The sequence below is a fragment of the Trichoplax adhaerens genome, genomic scaffold, assembly GCF_000150275.1.
Source record: "Trichoplax adhaerens TRIADscaffold_3 genomic scaffold, whole genome shotgun sequence".
Classification (NCBI taxonomy): domain Eukaryota; kingdom Metazoa; phylum Placozoa; class Uniplacotomia; order Trichoplacea; family Trichoplacidae; genus Trichoplax; species Trichoplax adhaerens.
In genome coordinates, this window is record NW_002060945.1 from 8,495,729 (window position 1) to 8,515,450 (window position 19,722).

Consider the following 19,722-nt stretch of genomic DNA (forward strand, 5'->3'; position numbering starts at 1 on the left):
GTTTCACTACAAATCGCAAGAGTTGAAGAATTTGGTAACAGTGTCTTAGGTCTTCTCTATCTTGCATAGCGGTTTTAATAAAACTAGAAAATTTAAAAGCTATGCGTATGTATAATGTAATGCATCATGTAGCTCAATATGATATATTTGCAAGTGTATGTGCGCCATGTTAGTCAACATTAATAATTATAATCTGTAATTGGATGATTGAATGAATAAGCTACGTTAATAATACTTTAAATACCAATAATCTAAAAAGCAAGTACTGTACCATAGAAAGCTACGTAATAGTAATAAATCCACAACATAATATAAATACTTTCTAACTTATAACGTGAGAACAGTTAATAGCCAACTATTCTTCGTTGATTCTTTCGCTCAGTATCGGAAATCAGGTTTGACTATGCTGCCGCAATTTCAATTCAATCTAATGCTACCAGGTGAAGGTACATACTGTATCAATAACTCAAAATATTCAATTATCCATAATTAGCAAGATGAAAAGTTTATAGACAGTCTTATATTTATTACAGGTTTAAAGGTAAAACATCGTATAAGTAGATTGCAAGAAACGCTCTATGTTTTATGCTATGTTAACTGACTGAATACAGGATCTTAACACAGCATTAGCTAAGATGATCGCACTAGCATTTACTCGTTAAGATTCGTACAAGAAGCATTTTAGCAAGCTTTATTTATCATAATATTGCAAAGATGCCACGAATAAATTATTCCTGTAGCTATTCTGACAATCGCTGCCCTAAATGTTATTTCGTAAGAAATTTTAACAACGAAATAATAAATGAATTTTAATACTTTTCCGCTTGAATTATGTACGATTGTACTGTAACTATGGACACACCTTGTCCGTTACTCCTATACCTAAGCAATTGACCATAAATGAATTATCACTATACTCTATTCTACCTTTAATAATTAATCGTGATGATAATTTTCAGCTTGATGTCTTAAATTGCGAGATTCTTCAGTACCTGTTTCATTTACTAACTTGTTAAAATAGCCATCAGATTGTAACAATACATACGGCGAATCAAATTCAACGATCCTTCCGGCTTCGATCACCTTTAAGATCAAGTTAATAAAACTTTAATTAATCTTTCATCAGTGTACGAATTATTGCCAAATATTTATATGATCAGTTTTAGTATCAATTACAAAAATTTATAATTTTGATTTACCATAACTCGGTCACAATCGATGATGGTACTTAAACGATGAGCGATAACCAATACGCTGCAATTAATAAACTTATCACGAAGAGTGCGTTGTATAATTGCATCCGTTCTAATTGAGACCCAATTGCAAATCGATATAGCTGTTTAATATATTAGAATTCCACTACTCTGTATCTAAAAGAAATTTATGAAATAATCTTACGCAAGGTCGACATTGGCCGTTGCCTCGTCAATAAGTAATATCCGATTATTCTTAAGTATTGCTCTGGCAAGGCATAACAACTGCCTCTGACCTATACTAAAATTTGCACCAAATTCAGCCACTTCATTACTTAGTTTATTCGGTAATTGGCTAACATAAGCTCCCATTTCAACCTATCAGAATAGTAAAAAGAATTAGCTACAAATGTATATCATCAACCAATAAGATACGAATCTATGGAGGCTATAAATATTTGGGCAATTATTCCTGTTGATTTTTCTGTTTACTTCATGTAATGCTTTCCATAATTGATCATCATTGTAACAGTTAAATGGATCTAAGTTCTTCCTGATTGTGCCAATAAACAATACTGGATCCTAAATTATAAATGATAAATACATGGGATAAATAATTTCTATTTCTTATTCTAATGCATAATAAGTAACTAGAATTTAAGGCGGTATAAATTGATTCAATAAGATTATTGCACTCCAGCTTTATTTATGATTTAATTTCGTTACTCTAGCTGACTTATAATGCGTATACCTGTGGTATAACTGATATTGCACTTCTTAAACAGTTCAATCCTATATTGTTAATGACAACATCGTCAATTAATATTTTTCCACGAGGTTCAGCCAATCTAAACATCGATGCTATAAGCGAAGATTTTCCAGCACCAGTACGTCCAACGATTCCGATCTACGAGTATATGTATTTGCATAATTCAAGCAATTTCATATTTGTAGGTTGGCTCAGTATTTGTAAATGATATTACTATAATTTCATCCTCCACTACAACAATAACTTTTGACGGTTTTTAACACATTAGTCCTGGATAGACTATTTTCAAATAACAAAATAGACTTTCTTACTTTTTCGTATTGCTTGATTTCACAACTTATTGACTTAAGAACGAGTGGCAAATGCTCGGAATGAGCAAAGGAAACATCTTCAAATTTTATCCTACCAAATTTTGGCCATTCGGACTTAGGGTCATCTTTCTGATAGAACTCTTTCTCCTTCGGCAATTTGGTATACTCATCTACTCGTTCAACTGATGTCATCTGTAAAATGTACAAATTGATGGGCAGTATTTTTTGATCAGCGATATCAAATAAAGTCTCAACTACTTTGATAGTATAATCCTCGCGACATATTTAAGCGTTTTATCAATAGACTATATTTCACAAATTTTGTACCTGATTCTCTAGTTCTGAGCTTGTTCTGATAGTCCAATTTACGACTCCCAGTAGATTTGTAGAATAGCTTATAATTAGCGCTGCTAATCCAACATTTATAGCTAGCGATATCAAAAAAGCAAATCTCTTTCAGATTGTAGAACAAATCGATAAGATTAATGAATCCTAGATATATAATGTAATAGTATTGTTAACAGAAAAGTTTTACTCACATCCTTCAGGTAAAAGAACTAGACCAAATGCTACACCAGCTACTAGTAATGCGCTTAAGAAATCAGCATGGAAAGAGTTCCATCGAATTGAGGAAATAAAGGTTATCCAAGATTGTGTATGTCTATCTAAGTGATGCTGAAATTCTTGTAAAAATCTTGAGCTAGCACCATAGCTTCTAAGGGTAGTTAAACCTTGTAGTGTTGTTGATACGTGGCTATAAATGGGGCTACTACCTATAAGCATATCGCCAGTTTCAGTACATAACGTAAATAAAGGAGTCAATCAGGCCTTGCTATCTTAGATTTTAGTCGAATAGATTTAAAGTCACATGCAATATTGAAAAATTTTTAAGTTAGTACTTAATTAACATAATAGGAGCTACTAACCTGCAGCTTCTAGTCTCTTAACATCTCTTGATAGATTTAAATAATACTTTCTCAGGATTAAGAAAGGTATAGTGACAATTACAATTGGAATTAGCATCCAAGGGTTTATTATTGCAGTAGTTAATATTTGCCCAAAGATTAGCAAGATACACTAAATATATGTTATAAAGTAGTAGTCAGCAGTAGTTAGCAATCCTTAAAATTAATATTACGTAGATCATCTTAAGATTATCAGCTAAAATATATAAGAAAATGAAAGCATAAGTAGCAGAATTAATTAAGACATATGCAATAAAACAAATAGAAATTAATTTATAAAAATAAGCGACCTGAACCGTGAACATTAAACTGTAGCCAATATTATCGTCCATTTGGGCACAATCTTTGGAGAATCTATTTAGAATTCTTCCTAATTTAAAAATTATGTACAACTAAATTTTTGATCTTAAATAGACGCATAAAATTCCATCCAATATTAGCAATTAGATCCATAATTATCCTCGCAATATGGTAATATCCGAACGGTATTCTAAATATTTTGTTGCCTATTGTATACTCGCATAGATAATTATACAGTTATTGTACTAATACGCAAAATACAAGCATCTCAGGTCAACGATTCCATTTATTGTACGTCTATTGCCATTCTAATATGTTTTTAACTACTCAGATATGTAACTTAAAAAATAGAACCTGCTCTGAGGTTGTGGTATTAAAATATGCTTTTAATGCTCCAATGCCTATCGGTATACCTTCATGGATAAGTTAAATTGTCCTAAATTAAGGATAACATGGACTTACTGACATCAACAGTTTCAATTTAATGCAAGTTTGTCGATGGTATGATACAAATTGATTACTAGTGCACTGAATAAAAATAAATCTTCTCGAATATTGTAATATCTAAAGTATATTTCGAATACTCTAGTATCTATGCTTGCGTAGATAATTTTGATTTATAGGTATCATAGACATTTCCGTTCAATAATTCTAGTATTGTCAGTTTTTCGCTATTTTAATTTATTTTAGCATTCATCATAAGGAAAATAACATCTACTAAAAATCGACAAACCTGACGGATAAGTATCGAAAACATGTATTACAGTTCGCAATATTGATTGAAATAATTTATTTTCCAACTGTTCTGATGCCTTGACTGCCATCCGAGCTAAAATCCATGATCTTAAAAACACCAACGCAATCGATATTCCTAACAACCCGGCATAAATACCGACTACATTGAGGTTAGATAGCTCAAATAGAATGACAGTATTTATTGTTATTGAACCATTATTCGATAGAGATGCGTTTTGATAGGCCGTAGACCATCTTGAAAACCACCAATCAGTAACATTAAGGGACGCTTGTGTAAGGAAAAAAATGACCAAGGCTATCGCTGATGGTATTACCCCAAATGCCGAAACAAAATAATTCATGTAAAATCTCCAAGATACACTGCCTGTCTTTTGAATTTCTTTTTCTATCACCTGTCCATTTTTATCCTAGCGACAATAAAATTAGTACGAGATAATATCTTAGCACTAATTTTTCTGTAGTACTTTATTGCCCAAATTTTATACCAACCTTGTTATTGGCATAAGATTCTGTCCTTTTTTTCTCAAAGTTAGGCGTATCCAAGCTACTACATGAATATATCGTAATAAAGAGTTACCCTTATTAATCACCGTAGCAAAAACACTTTAAAATACATACATGTAACGATTGCATCACACTATAATTTAACGAACTTAATTTTTCTGTAGTCATTCTCTGCATCTGGTGATTGCTCTTGTGCAGGCATGGAAAATATACTGGATTTCAGTTGTAAATTTTCAAATGTATCAATATATTCAATACTTCCATCATTCAATACAATAATTTGATCTGCAGATCTCAAATGATGTAATTGGTGTGTCACCAAGATACGTGTTTTTTTAGCTAAAAGGCCACAAATGCATCTACAATATTTAAAACATTTCAGATATCGTTTAACAGAAAGATCATCTTAGCATAACGTAATATATTTAATCAAGCAAGAATAAATTTACTGAAGAGTGTTTAAAAAGTTTACATACTGTTGATATAAGTGATTTGCAACATCAACATCGACAGCGCTTAAAGGATCATCAAGCAAATAAACATCGGCATCATAATAAGCAGCCCTGAGGAAGGTAAGCATAATTTTGATTATTATTTCAGCAGTCACAGAGAAATAGAGAATTAACCTTGAACCGTTATGACAGTATAAATTACTTATTACTAGTAAGCCAAACTTATCCAAAATTACCTAGCTAGGTGAACTCTCATGCGTTGGCCACCACTTAATTGTACTCCTCTTTCCCCGACGAATGTCATATCACCATTAGGTAATAATTCTAAATCCTAGCATTTGGTTCAAAGGATAGTAGATAAGCCTATGAGAGCCTGCCTGTTGAAATATCATAACTAAACTAGAGATATACATCACAAGTCAATATTTTATTTCATAAACCTTTCTAAGGGCGCAAGCGTTAATAACTTGATTATATTTTTCATCATCATATTCTTGGCCAAAGAGAATGTTATTTCTTAGCGTATCAGAGATGATCCATGCCTGTTGGGATACATAACCAATATTTCCTTGTATCCTGTAAAGTAACATGGTACTGTATTATGTGTGCTTGAAAAGTCAAGTATTAAATAATGTCGTAAAAGCAGTAATTGGCTGTGTAAATGTATAGTAATATAGTAAATATTTTAAGCGATCTCAAGACGTTTTATGATATACGTAAATCCAAGATGCGGTTGTGAATTGGCCGTAACGGTACTGTTTTTGTGCTTGATTGCGCCATGGTGTAAATATCGATGCAGATATTCAATGCATCAAAAGAAATAAATTATAATACAAGATGTAGTCTTACAAGTACAGTTGACTTTCTGATACATATTATATAAGAGGATTTCGCGACTTATCTTACTGTTTGCATAGTACAATAATACAAATTAGATGAGATAATCTTGGCAGTAATAGGGATTTATGATAAATAAAATATCGGTAATACTTAAAGATATATTGCAAAAGCATAAAATGTTAGTTGATCTATTCTTCGCCAATTTTTACTATAGCTGAATCATTATTCAAAATATACAAACTCGTAAATGTAAAGGAATAGCTTATACAAATATCCTTGAAATGGAAAATGCTATTTTATTCTTGTCAACTTTAAATTCTTACCAATATTGACCCTTAAATGTTTTCACATCACCTAAAAGCGTAATTAGTAGTGTTGATTTACCACTTCCTACAGGTCCTACGATTGCATATAATTCATTTTTTTTTATACTGAATGATAAATCCTTAAGAATCGGTCTACTTTCATCTGACCACCAAACAGATAAATTAGTAATCTGTATTGGTGCTGCTTGAGTGACATCTCGATTTTTTTCACTCTCTTCTTCATTTAAAGGTTGCAATTCATCCGATAGTAAGAAATCCTATAAATTAAACAAAGAATGTCACATTTTCGATCAATAATTCTAGTAAATTTTATTACGAAACGATTTTAATTAATACGTGATTTGATAGAGTAAATACTATAATGATCAAACAGACTAGAAATGAACCTCAATCCGTTTCAATGAAATCGAAGCTTCTTTGATATTTTGGATTGATTCTGGTATGATAAACATAAAAATTGCTCGAATGCCTTGCACTAAGGAATAAACTGTAAAGATCCTTGCAACGTCTAAATGATTTCCAAATAGGCCATAAACGACGACAGAGCAGAATAACATCAATGCAGGTGATACAAATTGCATTGAAATCGAGACTGCTCTCAAATATGCAATCCTGAATGCATGCTTAATTTCATTCCTTAAAATAAATTGACAAATATTATATTTAAATTTAAAAGGTTATGAGTACCGGTACTATGTACATATAGATTTTAAAAGAATCTTATGGTTCATTTCTATATTTAGATATCATAGTAATGCAAGTAACATCCACAGTTTTCCATTATAACTTTAATTTCTTGTCTCTAGTAATTGGTTTATAACTAGATTTTATTAAAAATAAATTCCATATATTTTCGCCTTACTTTCGAACATTAGAGATATATTTTGCGAAAGATTTCTCCCAAGCATACATTTTGATTACTCTCATTCCTGTTATAATTTCGTTCATAACCTTTATCCTTTCGTCTGCATATTTTAAATAACTTATTCTGTAATGGATGATAAAGGATAACTGCGTATTACTTTTATATACATTTAATCTAATTGAGACATAATAGCATGAAAAAAAGTATTAACAAGTGCATAGATCCTTTAAAAAGGATATTTGTGCATACTGTATTCAAGTTCCCTAACCTTTCTCTCGCAAGAAAAGAAGCTATTATAGTAGTAAAAGCTATAGTAACAATCAGCACAACGATAACTCCAAGCGAGGCAATACCAATTTGCAACCATAAAATGACGAGCATAACTATTCCGACTATAGCACCAACCCATAGATATTGTAGAAATTTCGTTGCATCGTTAAACTTTAACATGTCATTTGCTAGTATATTGATGATTCGGCCAGTAGTAATTTGCGATATGGTTCCACTACCTAATTTTAGTGTCTATGATACGTATACAGTAAATTGATAGGTCAAATTTTATATTAATATAAAATCTACAGATAGAAGAATTCAAATTCCTTGTGATTTGTAGTTTATCATAATATAGATACACTATTTATAAGTTGTGATTTGTTACCTTTCTATAAACGGCCGTTGTCAGAACTACTCTTATTTGGCTACCATGTCTATATGCACCAAAGAATGATGGTTGCTCGAAAATAACGATAAAAAATATTGATAAGCATAAACCTAAAGTATAAAGGTAGGCTTCGGTTTTAGTGGCAGTCGACTGAGGGGAAAAACATCCAACAAGAAGTCCAATAAAGATAGGATACACGCTCCTACCAGCTAGCTATAAAATGTTCATATAGAAACTATTTTAATTTTTATGGCACAATTGGTAATAATAAATGTTACGAGCTCTATTATGGTACTAGCGCTTCAGAAATTACTTGATAAATAAAGTAATTCAATATCAGTTATGGCGTGATACAGGAGCAGCAGTACATGATTACTTTAAATAAAGTTTAGAATGAAATATTACCGATATAAAACAAGGTATACTAAGTAACAGGTAGCCTGTTCCAAATAACCTCACTAAGGCCCGAAACAAACTTGCTTTACCACCATGATTTCGAATTTCTAGTTCTTTATTCCATTCTCTGAATGAAGTAGTAATAAAAATGAATACAGCTTAGATTAAAGCTAGCTTTCTTCGTAAAATTTTTTTCAGAATTACTGAGATTTATTTTATATACAGCAGTTATAATCCTTAACTGATCAAAGTTTTTCAAAAGAACATCCGATTTGTCACGTGAACTTAGCTGGTATAGATCTTCTACTTCAAGTGTTCTGTTTGAACTTATTCGAAATAATTTATTCAACCACCTAATAATCAATAAGATTAGTGACTATGCTAGCTAAAAATTAAAAGTTCTTACTTTCTAACCGATTGTATGGGTACGAAATTTATTATTATAGCCTCTGAAATGGCGATTTTATAGCCCTGGTAAAGAAATATGATAGCTAATGTAAACTATCATTGTTGTACGATTTTCTGGCGATCGTAAAGTAGTTGATGTAATAGGAATTAAATTACGTTTTAAACGACATTACAACACTATAGATTAATAGATACCATTGCAGGTCTCATAATTAGATAATTAGTGAAATAGACCTCGAGAAATGACTATGATATACAGTAAATCGATAATGTCCTCATCGGCATGCTACCGGAAGCAACAGTAGCACTCCAATTTCTTGACATCATATTTTGACTGTTGCTTAAATTCCGTCATGGTTAACGTAATAGCAATTAAACTCCTATTTATGATAATAATATAAGTTAAAGATCTCTTTACAGTAGAGGCTTTTTTGCCTATTCTGACTTAATGTGTTTAAAATCCGTTCGGGTTGAGTTTATCAATCAGATAAATATTATATTATTATTATGTTTAGATTACAGGGGTTATGCGATACCGGCATATACGAGTAAGCTCTCCCTTCAGTATCCGATTAGCCAAATTGTGCAATTAAGGATACTTAACAAAAGCTATAGATTTAATTCTAGATTGCGGGTTAGCAAGTATTTTTTTGATTACCCAGTTATTTTCATACTACTTAAGGCGTACTCATGATATTGCGGTCTATCTTGGTATAAGAATAATTTCTGCATACGGTAGTATGAACTATTACTTTAAAATTCACAGATAAATATTCCGTTACCAAAATGAAACCGTGCGAGGAAACCAAAAGGCTGTATCAAGTGGTACATCTTTTTCGATCTTCTATAATAGAATGGAAAAAAAGACTTGCATATAATTTTTTGTTATGTGTAATATTATCATAATAGAGCGCAATATTTTATTTGGCTCAATAATAAGAAATAGAACCTATAGCGTCGTTGTACCTTTGTAGGATTGTCACAATCGAGAGTAGTGGGATCACTTTTATCCATGTTTTGAAGATTTTGAACCAATTTCTTTAGAATGTGGTGAAACTAACTTATGCTTCTGTTTAAGCAAAGTTAGTAATACGTATTTATAATGACTGATATAATGTAATTAAATATCGTAAGATCTTGTTCGGATTATGCGTAATCTACAATTTTATTAGAGGATTTTATCGTTTTATCAGTTACCGCTTGTCTAACGCATTGTAATTAGTTCAGGAAGTTCAACCCATAGAGGTAAAATAATTTCTCACTTTAGCCCTTACAAAGGCCAAAGAGTTACTATTCAGTTTTAGTGGACTTTAAACTTTAAACTTAAATAAACAAGGAATAGACTAATGGCGCTATTAAAATATCATGCAGCATGGATGACTTACAAAATATCGCCAGCATGTTATTATAATTGCAATTAATTCCAGAAATGCACCATTGATTCACTTTCCATATATATAAACTGATAATTTTTCAAGCGTACCGTAGCCAAGTAAGAAAAGATAATACTTATTTTGCGAAAGCAACGCCTGTAATAGCATGGAATTAATATGGTCGTAGGTGATCACTGCGTCTATGAAACTCTGTATAAACATGAATATTCATAGCCAATCCAATCTTTCTACAATGCATGCCAGGGTCCACTTATAAGGTGTAATATAACCCCCCAAAATACGATAGTATGTTTCGGTTGTGTACATCTACGTAAATCATTGACGCAAACTAAAATCGGATCATAAAATCTGAAAGAGACTAACTAGAACTAATGCATAAAATTCGCCTAGATATTATGGCTAAGGTTGTATATTGTAGTTGAATTTAATCACATGGAAATGGTTCAATACTGCAATTCTTATACTGTATAATATTTCGTAGCATGGCTGTTAATCTTTCCATGAGGCAAAGTAGAAGAAATACCGCACCAAGGTCAGGATAAGCGTGATGAGGTCACCAGTATGTATTCCATAGTACCGTAGTCATTGCAATCAATAGTAAAGCAAAAGGTTAAGCAATCTTTCCGCAATCAATAATTTCTTTGTTTATGTAACACAGCAGTACTTGTTTGCCAGTTTACACCTAAAATAGGGTTGAAAAAGAGACTACAGACTATAAGCATGGATAATTAGAAGAAAATTACTCTAGTAATCCATGTTGTAAGTAATACGATTGAATGCTTGTCGTTGCATCTCTAGTATGCGCGTAGAGCAAAGGCCAAAGTATAATGATGTATAACTCGGCAACGTAATGCAGCACTGCAGTTGATTACCATTACTGTACTTGAGTTAATGGTAACGAATGAAAATTTTTATCAAAATGTAGCACCCTATATTAGCTAGTCCTTTGTATTCCCACTCACTTGATGAAAAAATTGACAGCTTTGATACATGCTTCGTCTCTGTTATCATGCAGAGTAATAAATTATATTTACAGAATAGGATTATAGGATAGCGGACAACCTCACGTAAGTAAGTCCTTAACGACAGCTCCATCCTACTACCAATGAAATAATTATCTTATCATGATAGTTGTCTCAAGAATATTTTAACGTATTCCTAATGACACGATGAGAAGTCGACGACTTTTTATGCGTCCACTGTTTCTCTAAGTGTAATGTAGATTAACTAATTATTATACTCGTATACGCAATAAAGTGTATCAGAACCAGCTCATGTGTTCAAGGATATAAAGTAAAAATATTATAAAGCTGTTCGTTAGTCGTATCTGATTGAGAAAATCGCGACCTCGGTACCAGTTATTTTTAAAATGAATTATCCATACATCTAAGTGGAAGTATAAGCAAATTCACACATTCTGTTCAATTGAATGGACGTCGCATTGGAAACAAATTGACAGCTTATGCGAATTATTATTGTAGGATTGTAGATGTAGTAGATACAATGTAAATGAGCAAAGTACTCGTAGATAGTTCCGTCTCATAATGACAAGCAAAGACTATTACGAAAATTCTTCAGAATGGAATGATAATTAATAATCTTATATAAAATAATTAATATATCTCTGCTGGTACCGGATGGTCTTATTGATGAGGATAGTAGACGTAGTAGTTACAATGTAAATGAGCAAAGTACTCGTAGATAGCTCCGTCTCATAATGACAAGCAAAGACTATTACGAAAATTCCTCAGATTGGAATAATAATCAATAGTCTTATATAAAATAATTAATATATCTCTGCTGGTACCGGATGGTCTTATTGATGAGGATAGTAGACGTAGCAGTTACAATGTAAATGAGCAAAGTACTCGTAGATAGCTCCGTCTCATAATGGCAAGCAAAGACTATTACGAAAATTCCTCAGATTGGAATAATAATTAATAGTCTTATATAAAATAATCCCAATAAAATAATTAATATATCTCTGCTGGTACCGGATGTCTTATTGATTAGGATATACCTTATCGTTTATGTTGATGACCAGTCGAAACCGTACACGAAACCGTACACGAAACAAGTGCCACTGCCTGTCCTACAATACACTGTTATACAGTACTTACTTTCCGTACTGTACAGTACTGTACTGTACACTATGCAGTATGTACAGTACAGTACAGTACAGTACAGTACAGTACTGTACGGTACAATACAAGTGTGTGTACTGTACTGTCGATTTTCCGATTGACAGTCTCTGATTTGATCATGGCGGACAACCCCCAGACCTTAGCTATCTCGGAGATGGAGGTATAAAACTATTTCTATTCCTATTCTTCCTATCATAATATAGCCTACTCTAGAATGGTTCATATTTAAATGACGCTATTGCATTGATGCCTGTACTGTATTTTATGCATCCATGGCTGAATAGACAGTTCAAATCAGTCATGTTGTAAATACAGTACTGTTGTGATCATAGGAAAGTACAAGCACGTCGACAAAAATGAATCCCAATCCCGTGATATAACTTGTGATATCGCTGTCATCATGAGCCGATCAGTATATTTGCACTACAGCTTACGGCGCAACATTACTCGTATAAATTCAACTCCGCATTGTTGTTAATCCACTGAAAGTACCCTTTGTAGTGTCGGTGATCTTCACTCAGTTGAGCCGATGACCGTTGCAAAACATAGCTAAGAATAACGTAATGAGCATAGTTTCAAGTAAGAGAGTAATAACATACTACTCACTTCAATCTAATTTACAAATTCACATCGCTCTCAGATATTGAATTTCACTTATCAATGACTGATTTTGTCACTGAAACAACAACTAGCAAAGATCCTCAATCTTGAATACACAATATTTGAGTTTTCGGCTAATTCAATATACTGTACTTGATGCAAAATTTTATTTTAATGTCTAGTCTTTCTGCAATCATATAGAATTGATTGAATCTATATAATTCTATTCTCTATATCGTAACAGGACGAAAATGACGATCGAGGTAATATCTCGCAGAGGAATAATAACGAAGGTGATGATGAATATGAAGACGATGAAGATGAAGATGAAGATGAAGATGAACCTTTGTTCAAGTACTCTCAATTGGGCAACGAATTTCTTAATATTATGAAGGATAGAGCGACAACTTGCTTTGCTGTTCATACAAAGGTAACAAATCAAAATCTACTATTTAGTTTTATATCAGCCTCGATATGATATCGGTTGAATTAAGCATGTCTTATTTGGACCCAAACAGTTTTTAGCTATTGGTACCGATTTTGGCACTGTATTTGTGCTCGATTCCATGGGTAACTGTATTGCAAAGTATGATAATGTTGTAAGTATAAAATATGACATTATATTAGCAGACTGTTTCTATAACTTCTTTTATTATAAAACTATTGCTTAGAAAGTGATAATGCGTAGAATTAACTTCCAGATCGTTCATGAGATTGCTACAGTAAATTTTTATCATCATCAATGTCTGATGTTGCTTTTATTTGGGATCATTTTAAGCATGGTGGTGCAATTCGCGACATTAGTATTGACACCTATGGGGAAGTCATAGGTAGCTGTTCTGATGATGGAAAGGTACTGTCAGAATTGTTATCAGCATGATTTACAAATAAACAATGAGAGATTAACGAGTAACAAAAAACTGTAAAACATACGAAAGTTAACGAAATATATCCACAATTGATTATTTCATGTGTAGAAATTAACTGAATCGTCTTTGTATTCAATCATAGATCTCAATTATCACGGTTTTCTCGCCAAAAAGCCCTGTAGTCCTGTCTTTCGATCGTCCTACAAAGGTAGAATAACTACCCATTACATGAGTCACATCGGGTTGCATTGAGTTACTAGGTACGTGTATTATACAGCCATCACTTTTCTTGGTTTCGTTTATAGACATTAGCACTAGCTCCAAATTTTGCCCGTTTGAAATCTAAAACCTATGTCATTGGTCATGGTGACAGAGTAAGAAGTGTTTGCAGATATTCTTATTTCAATAATAGCTTAATTCTAGCTCGTTGAAATGGTTAATCGGTGGGGTGTCTTTTAGCTATCTCTAGTATCTGCTGATTGGCTGGGACGAAATAAATTTCAAGCTATTGATGGTGGTGAAGGCACAGTAACTAATGTTCGATGGAGAGATCGTTTTATCGTGTGGTCTAATAGCGCAGTAAGGGACTTAGTACTACTTGAGTGATGACGAGTACGATCATGTATTGTTATCGTCACCTTATATTTTATACTTTATCGTGATCTGAAAATCTAATTGAAATGCTCTAATTGTGCAAATCTTTCATCTTTTAGTTCCTGGTCAAAGTATACGACACCTTAGCTAGAGGATTAATCTCAATTATTCAAAGACCTACGACAAATGAGTGCGTTTACTCTTCCTGTTATGACATACGTATAAAATGGCAGTTGCTTCGTTGCAATTTAGCTTTACTAAACAAACCCTTAATTAATCCTAATTTCAAATAGCTTTAGACCCGAGCTCTATCCTACGATTATCAACTGGATCAATGACCGTAGGTTTGTTGTAGGTTCGATAGACTCTGTCAAGGTGAGAAGTTAACGTTTTATACTGTATATATAAAATTATAACCTAGCGTAAAGTGGCTTACATCGTAACGTTACCCAAGTTAGCGGGCTAGACTGATCATTAAACCACCATTACATACTTTCCGTACATTACGTGTATAGATTTGTGCAATAAAGGAACAAACAGAATCTCATAAACCTCAGATGCTTACAACAAATATGCCTCTTTATTTTGTGGAAATCGGTATAGCTATTTTTCTTATTAATCTATGATCTCAAGCAAACTATTGACTTTCTTGATTTGATTGTTATACACGAATAGTTTCCGTTTTCAAAGTAGCGGATGCACACTTGTGTGGATTAGTTCCATACGAAGATAAAATGGTATACATATGTTCTAAATTATCGCAATTGATTTCGTATAGTTAAGTTGTCGTATTGTTCTATAGGCCATATTATGTTTACCAACAGAAGAAGCAGTTGAAAGAGATAGACAGGAAGCCGAGGAAGACGATGACTTAGAATGGGTTTGTGCTTTTTATTGAATATTAAAATTATATGGTATAGCTTATGGGCTAAATTATAATTTCAGGACGAAGAAGATGCTAGAAGGCCTCAGTTACGAATCATTGGTGATTTATATGCTCCCAAAAAGAAAGAAGAACATTCTAATTCATTACCCATTCAAAATTTTCGAAAGTATAGATGTTTCGATTATTCCTTAGGTACTTACTGACTGATAAACGTGTCGGATTACAGTATCATCGATTTAATTGATGATTTTTGAAGTATGCTTTCTTACCGGGTTTTTAAAATGACTCCGCTGAGCCAGTCTATGTAAATTTAATGTTGTATAGTGAGGGATGAATGCGAATCACAACTCTTCATAGTCACTCCAAAAGATATCATCATTGCCAAGGTAGAGATTATGCTACGCAATTAACATTTTGTTCTTGTGCGTCAAAGAGTTCATGAAAAAAATATTTTACTATTGATTGTATATTTCAAACTTTGTATTTTAATTTTAGCCCAGAGACCAAGATGATCATATAGACTGGTTAATTATGCATGAAAATTTTGAGGTATAAATACGTTTAAGAACGAATAGTTACGAACGAAATAGAATTATATGTTATAACCTATTCTTTGATATTAATTATTTCGTTTATCAGTTTCGCTCTAAGCTGGTTTATATTTATTAGGAGGCTTTGGCTCTTACTGAAAAGTTAAGACTTCAAAGACACTCCGTGAAGGTGTGTGTGTTTGAGAATTAATTTCATGCAATTTTTCATTTATCGCGAATTTAAAAATTCACTATGCCATTTCTCTATTATTTCACAGAGTGTTGGAGTCAAATTTGTCCATTACTTAATTACTTCTAAGAATTACAAAGCTGCAGCCATGTAAGTTTGCTACACTGTTCCGTATAAGTCTACCTGCTTATTAAATAGTAATTAATACCTAATTTGTGTTATAGTAAATCAGTCAAATACATGGGCAATGACAAAAACGCATGGGAAGAGTTAATTGAAAAGTTTAAGCTTGCTCAAAAACTTAAAGTATGCCACTAAATAAGTTCTTTCCAATAATTCCTTTTTTTTTAATATAACATTTGCATTGTATAGTAATTACAATGATTCTTTTGGATAGGAAATTAGTTTTTATGTTCCTACTGGTTCATTCAGACTAGATCAGTATGTTTATGAGCTTATCCTTGATGATTATTTAAAAACTGATATAGAGGTGAGACGAAAGTAATAAGTAAAAATTTAAAACATTTATTTGTATATTGTTTGTCAGTAATGGAGTATTCTCTTTCAATTAGGGATTTTATTCGTTGATAAAGACTTGGCCAAAAGATTTGTACGATTTTGAAACTATAGTTACGGCCGTGAATGTAAATGATAAGTTGTTGTCTACATGACTTTCGATTAATTTATATGATTTTGCTAGAGAGACTTTTATGTTAATTTATTTGTTATTAATAGAGAGAAGTATCTGTAGCACTACAGAAGCTTACAACGCTAAACCAGCAATTGTCACAAAGTGAAGATCAAATAATAGATTCCAACCAGGATAATTCACCCAAGAGCGCAAATTTGCAACAATATAGAACAATGTTGCAAAAGCAAAGACTTGATACAGCGAAACAACTAAGAAGCATGCGAGCTGCCTTGGCAATATTGTTAGAAATTTTAAGATTCATATCTTAGAAATTTTATTTCTTTAAGCTAATACATACCATTTCTTACAGATACTGCCAAGAAGGACAGTATGAAGACGCCATAGGAACATACTTAGAGTAAAGATTATCATTATTAACTACTTTTGCATAATTAAAGTATCAGCCTTATGACAATTTGCAATCTTTTACAGTCTTGGGCATGAAGATGTATTCGACCTTATCGATAAATATAATTTATACGAAACCGTCTTGAAACATATTCCAAGATTAATGCAACTACAGGAAGTTGTAAGTATAGGAATTAATATGTAGATTGACTTTATTTCTTTAAATTTTTTTCGACATACCTAATAATGTAAATTTTTTAGAGAGCTATGAAGATGCTTGTAGAAAATACAGATAAAATGCAGGTAGGAAATTCAAATCTTAATTACAAAATTTATTATCAATTTTAATATTTGTTAAAGATATATTTATTACACTACCACTGACGTTGCTTTTTCAGATTGGAGTAGTTGTTAAAATGTTAGATCAACTGAAACATTTACAACTTGCGGTAAGGATTCAAAGAGTTGACGAATTAATTGAAATAAATATTTGAGTTATAGGAATTTCATATTTAAAGTTTTTTATTTGTGATAAACATTTTTTATATGTGTAACAGTATCTAGATAAGCTATTTGAAAAAGATCCCAATATTGCCAAGGATCATCATGAATTACAGGTATCTGTGATGTCTAATTATAGATGATAAAAGTTATCAAAAATTTTTAAGACTATAAACTATTTCTATTTCGTAGGTTGAACTATATGCAGAGTATGAGCCAAAAAAGCTATTACACTTTCTCAAGAAAAGTACCAGCTATTCTCTGAAAAAGGTATGACTTGTCTCGATTCTACTTTATGATGTATTGTCATATGAAAAATTACTGTCAATTGCACCTTAGATTTACGATGACCATTGCTGTTTTACTTTAATAGGCGTATACGATATGCAAGGAACGGAAGTTCTTTCAGGAGTTGGTATTCCTATTAGGTACTACTTATCGGTGTAAATTACGTAATGGGACTATGTTTTCTTAAAGATCAAACTATCTAGAAATCTTGTATACTGAAAGATGTTGTAACGATACTACCCCACTATCATAGATCGAATGGGAAATTCTAAGGAAGCTCTAACTATTATTGTATCAGAACTTCATGATATCGATTACGTAAGTTATCTAAATATTAGACGATGTTATTCTTCTTGCAATTTAACTCATACAGCAATTGGAATTGATTTAAAGGCCATCGAATTTTCGAAAGAAAAAGATGAAGAGGAGCTCTGGCAGCAACTAGTAGAATATTCAATGGACAAACCACGTTAGATGATGCATTGTACTAGCTTATTTATAGCAGCTTTATTGCTGGTACTGATTGAAAGTATTTATAATAATTACCACATATAGATTTTATCACAAGCCTTTTGCATAACGTTGGAAGCCATATAAATCCAGTCATGATAATTGAAGTAAGTCTTAACATAAATTTTAGAATTACAGTATTAAGCATATTGCGTTGAAATATTGTCAATTGTTTATTTTTTACTAAATCGATACCTACGATCATGTAGAAGATACCATCCGGACTACAAATACCAGGACTAAGGGATTCGTTAGTGAAAATCTTGCAGGATTACAAACTTCAGGTGAATCGGTTCTATTTATACTGTATGGGTAATTTAGAATTGAGTTAAACTGGATTTATGTTTTGTAACACAGATTTCCTTACAAGAGGGTTGTAAGAAAATTTTAGTTAATGATAGGTAAGGATGTTTACTCGTAGATTACTGCTGAAACTATCGTACTCTCTTTATTTGGTTAATAACCTGATGGAAATCGTTAATGGCCTTTCTTCAGAGTAGGTTTATTAATGCATACTTGAACATTTTTAGTGTATTACTATTTGATAAATTAACGAAGACACAACGGAGAGGATTCTACACTGACGGTATGTAATAGTATATATTTGAGCGATATTTAGCATTATAAAAAGAGCGCTCAAAAGATGGAACATTGATGTTGTCCAACTTTGTCATTCTGATTTTACTCTAAATTTTTATTTTAGAATTTACTAAATGTCCGAATTGTCAAAGGAGCCTGCTTTTAAGTATGTTTACCTCGCATAACGAGTTTATAATCTTTCATCACAAGTCATTGCTTAAATTTTGCCTATAAAGGAATTTAAGTTCTCAACATCGGTCTAAATCACTTGTACGTCAATTAAAGTTATCTCGTAATATCTTAGATCAACGTATGGACGATGATGTTGTTATGTTTTTTTGCCGACATGCTTATCATAAAGATTGCTTACCCGCTCGTGAAAATGTAAGTGCTACATATATCTAATCTTACGTTAACTTTACAATCAATATTTAATTTTTTCTTTTCTGCATTAAAACATTTATTTGTACTTCTTACGCAGGAGTATTCTTGCCAATTATGTTCGAATGCGAAATCTTACAGAAAAAGAAGGATTAAAAAAATTTAGGACCCACTGTAAAATAATTGTAATAACTAGTTCAACATTTGTTGTTGAATTATTGTTATAATATGTATATCACTTTATGTATTTTGTGCTAAGATATACCAACGGGCAGTATCTGTATCGAACAACTGAAACTACTGGAGAATTCGTTTTAACGCTAGAAGTTATGTGTCAGATTCGATTACAAGTAGTAAATTTAAAATTGACATCTGATTTATTTCTTGTCAGCCGTCCAATGTGCTATACATTAAAAGTTTATACTCGTATAAAAAACTGAACAGGATTTCACTCTACGTTTGTTTGTATTT

The 19,722-nt window shown here is 32.1% G+C and overlaps 2 protein-coding genes across 2 annotated transcripts; one reads left to right on the forward strand and one right to left on the reverse strand.

The window, feature by feature from the left end:
- Positions 1-936: 936 nt before the first annotated feature.
- Positions 937-8,690, reverse strand: TRIADDRAFT_22762 (uncharacterized protein; the record flags this gene model as incomplete). Its single annotated transcript, XM_002111195.1, has 23 exons — positions 937-1,083; positions 1,200-1,305; positions 1,399-1,571; positions 1,686-1,775; positions 1,945-2,100; positions 2,274-2,465; positions 2,601-2,701; positions 2,813-3,046; positions 3,200-3,350; positions 3,529-3,604; positions 4,268-4,701; positions 4,784-4,838; positions 4,933-5,157; positions 5,275-5,361; positions 5,487-5,581; positions 5,691-5,826; positions 6,414-6,673; positions 6,803-7,052; positions 7,279-7,404; positions 7,550-7,803; positions 7,940-8,155; positions 8,348-8,465; positions 8,581-8,690. Coding segments are annotated over 23 exons (3,792 nt in total), but the record flags the coding sequence as incomplete, so codon positions are not given.
- Positions 8,691-12,402: 3,712 nt separating this feature from the next.
- On the forward strand, positions 12,403-19,417 carry TRIADDRAFT_54975 (uncharacterized protein; the record flags this gene model as incomplete). The annotated part of the gene is made up of 35 exons (XM_002110654.1): positions 12,403-12,444; positions 13,129-13,314; positions 13,403-13,483; positions 13,663-13,737; positions 13,896-13,961; positions 14,059-14,127; positions 14,213-14,332; positions 14,467-14,537; positions 14,641-14,722; positions 14,863-14,944; positions 15,023-15,084; positions 15,150-15,227; positions 15,293-15,425; positions 15,558-15,619; positions 15,729-15,782; positions 15,903-15,953; positions 16,042-16,103; positions 16,178-16,259; positions 16,351-16,443; positions 16,689-16,885; positions 17,077-17,173; positions 17,254-17,295; positions 17,391-17,441; positions 17,550-17,609; positions 17,686-17,763; positions 17,867-17,921; positions 18,035-18,099; positions 18,175-18,250; positions 18,337-18,398; positions 18,501-18,575; positions 18,649-18,692; positions 18,822-18,877; positions 18,995-19,036; positions 19,175-19,254; positions 19,352-19,417. 35 exons carry the CDS (start codon positions 12,403-12,405, stop codon positions 19,415-19,417), a joined length of 2,697 nt encoding a protein of 898 aa, XP_002110690.1.
- Between the last annotated feature and the right edge of the window lie 305 nt (positions 19,418-19,722).